At 42.8% G+C, this 9,429-nt stretch overlaps 1 protein-coding gene across 3 annotated transcripts in view; it reads right to left on the bottom strand.

The window, feature by feature from the left end:
• Nucleotides 1-3,302: 3,302 nt before the first annotated feature.
• LOC136679447 (voltage-dependent calcium channel beta subunit-associated regulatory protein-like) overlaps nt 3,303-9,429 on the bottom strand; it is a 113,373-nt gene continuing 107,246 nt past the window's right edge. For all 3 annotated transcript variants that reach the window (XM_066657966.1, XM_066657964.1, XM_066657965.1), the window contains one exon: nt 3,303-9,243. In XM_066657966.1, the coding sequence (XP_066514063.1) occupies nt 7,575-9,243 (1,669 nt within the window). In that variant the 3' untranslated portion in view covers nt 3,303-7,574. The remainder of the gene's footprint in view (nt 9,244-9,429) is intronic.

The raw sequence follows: 9,429 nt of genomic DNA, 5'->3' as shown, positions 1-9,429 counted from the left end.
GTTACGACACATCTCCCATTTACTGTAAAGTCTTGTTTCGACTTAAGTGGTTTTGCGTCGTAACGTGAACTTCGTGTTTGGTGTGCGCGGCGGAAGAATACACGGTTACGCGGCTCGGGACCGAGGAGGATAGGTGTTAGGATAGGATAAGTGCTTACAGGATGTTATTAGCGTACAGTATGTACGTATGTTCCGACTTACACCGAAAATCGTGTTAAGACGCGACGTAGGAACGGATCAACGTCGTGAGTCGAGGACCCCCTGTACAGTGTAAATCCCTAAAGAATCCTTTATTAGCAGTGTTGAGGCATTTATAAAAACACATGTAAACGTTTAGCCAATCCACGGTGTGGCCAACAATTTGGGGACATAATCTAAAATGACTTTTCCTTTGCCCCCTAGTTGCTGCCACAATTGCTTCTGTCCTTCTGGAACAGCTTTACAGTAGAGGCTGGAATGTGATGTGAGGATTTGATGGATAATTAGATTTGGATCACTCAAACTCATCTCAAAGGTACTGAATGGTGGCTTCATTATTAAAATAAAAACGTAGTTTCACAGCCCGGGACAGGATGGGGATTATTTCAACACGTGTCATTGAGCAGGGTGACCTTTAGCTCATGTGCAGCAGCTGCAGAGTTCTGCATTCACAGTGAGTGGACGTAAAAGGAGCTGAACAAACAGATTTTTTAGGGTGGTTTACAAAGGTTTTGGACATACTATGTTTAATACTGAGTAAACAAACAAATGTTGATGTTTCTCCATGAACTGGTGTTTTTTATATCGAGGGGAAGGCTTTTTTGCTCCATTTGTTTTGTGCTCCAAAGACACCAGTTATGCCACTGCTGCGCTGACTCACCCTGGTTTTGATCCCTGTGACGGCCCACAGGGGATGAGGAGCTGCTCCTTTCACGACTCAGGTTCTGCTGCAGTGAACACACACTTACACTTATGACCGATCCGCGATCAGAAGGGCAGAGGGCCAGGCAGAGCCTCCACAGCACTGTGTCAGGAGTGTTAATGCTTCCCTCTCGAGCCCACACGTTACTGCATGAAAGCAGGCTGTGTGCATACATCATCTCACACTTGCCTCAAACCATGTCAAGCTGTTAAATAATCTGAAGTAGACTCGCTTTCTGACACTGACTAAAAAAGACTAAGGATTTCACATACAGTGGATCCAAAAATAGAATTTGGAAATTGAAGTAATACTTAGAAATGTGTTAAATTCATTGTGTCAGGAAAACATCAAGCAGAGGAACTTTTATTTTCAGACTCTCAATTAAGCATTTTTCCTCTTGCACAACATTTGCGTATAAAATGCTTTTGCAAAAGTAATTTATCCCAAAAACAATTCTAGACTGATGACTATACATTGTTTTACAGTAGCCTTCCCAGTAAACATTTAGCCGTTGATTCAACGTTGAAATAACGTAATGACTGCCGTCTAATCAACGTTCTCTTAAGGTTGAAAATGAAAGTTGAAGAGACGTCCAAACACAGACGTTGAAAAGACGACTATTAGACGTGTTTTGGACGTCCATTGACGTTATGAATTGGTCCCGAAATAAATTACTTGTATAAAACGCATTTTGGACGTCCACTGACGTTATCGATTGGTCACCACTTAACTAACTAATTAAGATGGATTTTGGACGTCCATTGACGTTTAAAATAGGGGGACAGATTGGACAAGATGGACAGATAAAACGTGCGGCTTGCTAACTTAAATAGCAGAAGCCAACACAAGCAGCATATTTGTTTTGGACGTCCATTGACGTTTAAAATATGTCCTTGACGGACAGGCTACTTTTAGACCTATTTTGAACGTCCAGGGATGTTCCTTGTTTACTGGGTTATCACTTTCAAGTTAGTTATTTTACAGTCAATCTGAGGTACTAAAGTGTTTTTTTTTTCTGGAACATGTTACTCTCTGTAATATTAAATATTTCATTAGGGCATAACGGTAGTTTGAGCTAGTCATCTTGAAGCTAGTCAGCACTGTCTCAGAGACCACAAAATGGTTGGCGTGATGGTTAGAAGTATAACTGTAATCTTTAATATTGCATGGAGACCGCACTGATATCCACGTGTCAGTGGTGGCTCAGTAAAATCTGATTGTTAACACCTGACATGTGTTTGTTGCAAATCAAATGTCTCATACAGATAAGCTCCTAAAGTCAGCCCACAAGTGACAATTACCCTGTTGAAGGGCACCTGAAATTCTCTTGGTCGCTGCAAAGACAGTGCAATTTATAGCCAGAACACCCACGCTGGAAACCCTGTTCCTCATCAAAGGAGAATGGAGAAGCTTGAATAGCTGTCAGATCCGGGGCAGTGTCGGAATAAGATGAGTTACTGACCTTAGGAACTAAAGATGGGTTGAGGAGTAATGTAACCTTTGAGTCATATGCATCAGAGTGCAAGCAAGATGGACAGATAAAGCGTGGGGCTCGCTAACTTAAATAGCAGAAGCCAACACAAGCAGCATATTTGTTTTAAAAAAGGGAAGGTTCATCTCCCTTTGTTCCAGCAGCTTCAAGAGTCCATTTTGGATCGTAGAGAAGAAACCAAACTCTCATAAGCCCATCTGACATGCTGAAGTTTCAACCCAGTAAATATTTTTCTTTAAAAACCAACTGCCTCCATCCAGTATATTTTGTAAAAATCAATCAATAAATAAATTAAAAAGCTAATTAATCATCTTCACTCACACCATTATTCAAACACATGCCTACTAGGAACCCAAAACTGGCTCCTGTATGTTATTTCAACCGGTAAGTGCTGTTTCTTTGTATGCTAGCTTGCTGCAAAAAAGTATGCTAGCTCAGGGTTAGCTCACCATGACATCTAAGCTAGCAGGGTGTGGCCCAATGTAGAGCATAAGCTGGGGGTAGCTTGCCATTATAGGTAAGCTTAAAGAGGGCTGTCAAGTCATGATGCTAATTAGTTATAAGAGACAAGTAGACTCATCTGTGAGCAATAAATGAGCTAGCTAGTGGTATTTAAAGCAAATGAAAGGTAGTCAGGCTTGGAAGCTAACAGAATATGGATTCAGCCACTCCCAAATCATGATTGTGTTTGGTTAAGTGTGTGATACCTGCTTCTCTTTTTATTCAGTTGAGAGAACGTAAAATTAAAACTGTATACATTGTCATTTCCTGTTATTAACTCATAGTGCGTTGCCCTTATAAAGTGACAAGGTCGTTAGCACAAAAGAAAAGAGAAAATTTAAATATTTAGTTATCAGAGCTTTACAAATAAGCCCCTGAACAAAAAAAGTAGGAATTCATAACCATTTATTCAGAGAAGGGAGATGATAAAGGGGGCTCAAATGCTAAACAGCATCGAAGCTACAGAAAATGGAAGGTAGCATGTTGTCGTTTGTTCTCACATGCAACAGTGGAGTCAGTAAGCCAGTTAGCCACAGGCTACAAACACAAAGACCAGCCACTATTCTACCTCACATAATGGGATGTGGCCACACACATGGATCACATTCAGATATTTGTACACCGATGTTGCATTGGAGAGAGAAAAAGATATGATGTCGCACACATTAATGGCATAAATGGTAGTCTATTGCTTCAGATATTCAAACATGGACCCTGGCAGTGTGTTGGAAACATTACATTTGAAACAAAAAAATATATAGATGCCAGCAAACACCAAAAATAGAGCAGCACATTCAAATAAAAGCAGTTTCCCTTATTCATAAAGCCACATTCTAGTCTGAGGTAGCTTCTGAACTTCTTAGTTCTCACTGTATCCTACTGTTATTTTAACCTCCAGTTCTGTGTAGCATACCGAGTGTTATTTTAACCTCCAGTTCTGTGTAGCATACCCAGTGTTATTTTAACCTCAGCACTCTTTGGGTTGATGCTTTAAAATGGAAAATATGAGTAAAGCAAAAGAGGAAGGAAAAGCTTCATGTTCACTCAGCAAAATCAGGGTCGTTTGCCCAGTGTCTGACCTCTGTGTAGGTAACTGGTGGCTCCACATTGTTGAATTTATTCCATATGCTGCCACCTTTCATTTCTCTTTTCTAATCAGATGGTTTCGGTGGTGTTCCAGGCCTTGGTCAGTTGTCAGGATTTTTATTTTCAATGTACCATTATCCCTCTTATATCCCTCTCGGTACGATGCCCTAAAATGCTAACAATTATAACAAAATTACTGGTTGTGAGAGCACTCTCTGACCTTATCACAATACGATATAAATAACTCCTTCTACCACTTTTAGCTCCCCCAATGAACATTTTAATGGACCATTCTCCAAAGAACCCGTTCTTGGAAATGAAATGAATGAGAAATAATTACTCCACTTTCTTTTCTCTAGAACCAAGCTAGAACCATTTAGGAACCTTCGTTCTGAAGGGCGCATTAGAGGCAGGGATGCAGAAGCTTACAGACGTTCCGTAATCACACTGTGAATTGATAGCTGTGTGGGTCTGAAAGCTCAGTGTGATGTGAAGGCCATAATCCCGCTTGTCAAACTTCTGGTTAATAGCACCTTATGAATTATTTGATGACTGGCACTGTTTCAGGGCCACTTAACGTGCTCTCGCAGCATCAACTAAACCTCAATCAGCCAAACAAGGCTTATATGTCTTCTCTCAGCACTCTGCTGGTTAAGCCAGGCTTTCCCTGCCTCTAATCAATATGTAATATGAGAAAAGAAGACTCCAGAAGGGGAAAAAAATGAGAGATGGGATGATTATCAATCTCTCACTGACAATTTTATGTCCGTCGGGACACGATCTCAGTGCACGCACATATTTAAGATGCATTTAAAATGCCCAGATGCCTATTGTGTAACAGAACCGCCATGGGGCCTTCTTGTAGGATACAAACTGCACTACCGAGCGAAGGATAAAGGACTGAGTAACTGGGAAGCAGTGGTGAACAACAACAACTTCAGACAAGGTTTATTAAGAATGGCAGTGCTGAGTGAAATGTCTAACCATTCTGTAGATGGTTTTATAATGCTATGATATGTTTAGTTCTGTGATAAGCTAATACTGCCGTTTGAGTCTGTATACCTTTCCAGTGTTGTGTACGCTTCCCCAACCAAAGTCCATTTAAGTAACGCCAATGCCCATGTTTTCCAGTCCTGGTCTGAGAGCTAGTGTCCGCCATATTTTAGTGGATACACCCCCATCAGTGAAAGGCTGGCTTTTTAAACTGAATCCGGTGTGTTAGGAGCATTAATGACACTCAAAGGTGTACAGCAGGAGGAACTCCAGGAAGAGGGTTGGGAACCACTGCCATAGAGGGACCCAAATGAGTTCTTGCACTGACGGGGTCTTCAGTTCTCCAGTCCCACCAACTACTGTCATACAAAATCCATGAACATGGAATAATTAAATTATTTACTTCTGTTTTTCTACCCAGTTTATGGCACTTTTCCACCGCATGACATCTCCACTTAAACCTTATTCAAGTTTTTGTACCTGGTTGGTTTTCCACTACCAAAGCTCCCCCTGAAATGTAGCCAGTGACATCACATAGCACTGTCTTTAACAGGAACCGCAGGCTTTTGGAACTGCAACAATGGCATGAGCGGTCATTGTGCATTAGAATATTTAAAAGAAATGTGATCTCTACTGTAGCTTTACCTACAAATAGTCTGTGCTGGATGTCTGCTTTTTGTAATGTTGTAAATGTAAGTCTTTCTGGCCTGTCAACAGTTTGCAAATTTAACATTTAAACACATTTTAGTCCCTACTTGGGTTACTCAGAACCATGAGCGAGGCGGTACTAAAAAAAAATACCCAGTTCCAGGTATCAGGTACCAAATTTGCCTAATGGAAAACCAAAAAGCTTGAGCAGAGTTGAGTAGAGTAGAGTAGTGTATGATAAAACCTCCATTAGGCATCTCCAATTCCATCTGCTAGCTGAGTCTCCTTCAATGCTTTCTACGGGTCATTTGAAGCATATCTTACAAACCACTGACAAACAAACATCAGTATGCTAGGAGGAGGACACTGCTAATTCTTTTACACTATTGAATAGAAAGCAGAGTTGGCTAGCATCATGCTAATAAGATTGTGAGACCAGTTGTGCCTTTGTGGGGGGTACAATGGTGGTCTTCCAACGTTGCACCACTCAGGAGACCTGTATACGTTAGTTAGCTCAATGGCATCACTCCGGAGAACCCTTTTGGCACCTGGAGCAATTCTATAAAATTCAAGATCATCAAGACACTTTGGAATGTACATAAAGTGACCTTGAACATGATTTGGAAACCTATCACATTCTGTTACAGCCCCCAAGAACGCTAAGACTTTTGCCAACGCACTCAGTTCTGACAAGTGCTTACTCTGTCTCCTGCCTTCTGTACACTCTTTACAGATTTACAAAACACGTTTGCAGTTCTAAGAAATGAACAGACATTGATCAATTCCAGAATTAATTAATTAAACCTACAAAATCAATAAATAATATTAAAGTACAAAACAAGGAAAGTGACTATTTGATTTCTTGTTCCGACACTTGAAACATTTCTTTCTCCAAGCCCCTCCCAAAATTGATCTCAGTGTCAAGTGGAAACCATACAAACAAGGACACTTGAAAAATGAGATGATGAGAATTAATCTAAGAGAGCGTTAAAGTCGACCCCTCTTGATCAAAAGTGCAGTTTTCTTTTCCATCCTTCCATCCTCATTTTAAATGTATGCTGTTGACATTAAGATGACGCTGCTCTTCACAAGCATGACATGCCGTGTTAACATCAACAAAGCCAAAGCAAGCGTTGATAAGGGACTTTAGCAAAAATTAGACTCATTAAACGTCGAGCTAAGTGTCAAATGGGGAATTATACCATGGATGAACTCCTTCCATCTCAGACATGGATGAGAAAAGAGGATTATATATATTTTTTTTCTTTATCACTATTGCCAGAAACTCACTGATAGGGCAAGAGTCTTAGGACCAAATTGGAATAGAGCTGAAGTCTCAAAATAGTGCAGAGAGGATCTGGAGACTCTTTGGGCTTCATTCAGTCATAATTAATTTACTGAGGAGCCACTTTAGGATACTTGAGTAGAAGTATCTCTTATAGCCTACTTCTTATTTCGAGAGGGAATGAAGCTTTGCCCTGATTCCTTACCATTTGTTGTAATTAGCGAAAGTGCAATTTGACTTATGCAGTTATTTCTTACTGCCGGATTATTCTTTAACTTGCCCCGCGATTGTATGTTTTCAGAAGCACCCAACTTTACTTTGTTTCACAGTGCAATGTGCAAGGAGGGATAACATTAACCTCTTTAAGAAAACAACTACTTTGTCACCTTTTGACACAGTTGTCCTTGGGATAGTGTTTTTACTACGTTTTCTCTAGTTCGAGGTTGTCCAGTAACCCCTGCCTAAGGGATCAGAGTTGCCATCAATATCCCAGATGCATTATTTATCTGAGGACAGCTGAGAATATGATAGAGTCGTTAAGTCTTGCCTTCAGATCTCAAGGGTACAAGCTTGTGTAATTCATCTCTTCCATACTCTAAGATGTCCTGTTGAAATAGACCATCTACTCATGTCTCTGATTGGTCGAAGTGCCACTATTGTTCTTGCTCCTAGTCCTGAAAGTCTGGAGAAGTGCGAGTGACTGCCACCATGCACTCCTGGCTGCCCTGAGTCCTCCTCAGGCTGGTGTACAGCCGCTCATTCAGATTGCTCACTAGTTTATCTGATGGAGTTATGTCCACTACTGTGTGCACGTAGCCTTTGTCCATAGGGTTCTGGTCCACGTGATGAAGGTTTTCTGGAATACGAATGACAGTGTCTGTATGCGTGTGTTGTTGTCTGATACCCATCTTTGATGGACTGCTGTCCGTGACTGCCATCCCTGACCATCCGTGTGTCTCCGTAGGGTGCTCAGCACTCACGCAGTCCTCCAGCATCTCACTTCCTTCTACAGTGCTGTCTTGCGAAGGGCTGAAAAAGAACGCCGTAGGACGACCCTCTTTTGCTGATTTTATTACAGGACTGCTGTTGTTGCTGCTGTTGTTGGCATTGTCTTCAGGTGCTGGCCCAGCACTGTGGGCATCGGGTGAATCTGTGGTACTAGCAGTACCTTCACTGGCTGCTCCCTCGCTGGCCACTCCTTCACTAGCCTCCTCATCTGCAGCACTAGCGATACGTGGCAGAGTGCTGTGGTACCGCGTGTCCAATGGGTAACTGGCACTGTCACCCCTCCGCAGGGCATAACTGCGCTGTCTCTCAAGGGACGGCGAATAGCGTGCTCCTCCTGGGTCGCTGTACTGCTTGGCACGCTGCCACTGTTTGCGCAGATGGATCCTTGATCGATGCCGATGCCGAAGGGAGGGCGATCCCTGTTGGTCAAATTGAGGATCGTGCCGCAGAAATTCGTTAAAAAGGGCATCCGTCTTTTCATCAATGCTGTAGTCTCTGCGACGGAAACGTGGCCTGGGCTTAGTCTGCGACTGTTCGCATGTTTCTCTGGGCGAGACACTGGGTCTACTTTGGGGTTCAGTAACAAGAGCATCTGACTCTACGCTAACGCTGCTCTCTGAAGCTTCTTCTTCTAGCTCCTCTTTGAACAGCCGGGTCTCAAAGCTCTCGCACACTGTTCCCTTCCGACCAGCGTTAGTGAAGAACCGCCTGCGTTCTGACGCCGTCTTGCCAGATGTACTTCCGAACAATCGAAGTTCCTCCGGGGCCTTGCAAGGAGCCTCGATGGAGGCATAGCCACTGTCCATCTGCAGAAGCTTCCTACTCCCTGCTTCACTATCGCTGCCTCTTTCGGAATCCACACTGTCCCTGCCATTCCTCCTTGCTCCCACATCCTTCCCAATGTCATCAAATGGTAGCTCACCATCAATCTCATCGTCAATATCCTGGGATTGGTAACTGGGCACACCTGTTCGGGAGATCCCAGCAGCACCTAGTGAACAGACACTGTCTGCATCACTGCGTGTGGAATCTCTGTCATTGCTGCTCAAGTCAGATGATGCATACTGTTCCAGAGATGCACGTAGGCTCCAGATATCCCGGTAAAGGTTGGGCTGCTCCAGGCTCTCCTGCCTGCTCCCCAAGCCAAATTCAGCACATCCTTCGGCACCAGTGCCTTCTCCTCCTGTTGCTCCTAACATGAGCTCTCCATCTCCATCCTCGACCTCTTCCTCCCTCTGAGGCCTGACAGATTCTGGGAGCTTGTGGGATGGTGGAGTAGTAATTTCCTCTGTTTCTCGACTCACTTCCAAGACAGCTTGAATCTCTAACCTACAGAAGATCCAAGTTAAAGTAAATTATTGTTACAGTGGGAACTGCTTCACAACACAATTCTCAATGATAATGCATCTATTGTAGGCCTTTTAAACTGGACTATGAAATGGGACGCCACAACTATCGATTGCATTCTGCTCAGACCTTTGGGTACATTACTGTTGTGAGTAATTTCTCATTTGG

The sequence above is a fragment of the Hoplias malabaricus genome, chromosome Y (genome assembly GCF_029633855.1).
Source record: "Hoplias malabaricus isolate fHopMal1 chromosome Y, fHopMal1.hap1, whole genome shotgun sequence".
Classification (NCBI taxonomy): domain Eukaryota; kingdom Metazoa; phylum Chordata; class Actinopteri; order Characiformes; family Erythrinidae; genus Hoplias; species Hoplias malabaricus.
Note: the sequence above shows the minus strand (reverse complement) of the source record. Positions and strands in the feature narration are given on the sequence as shown.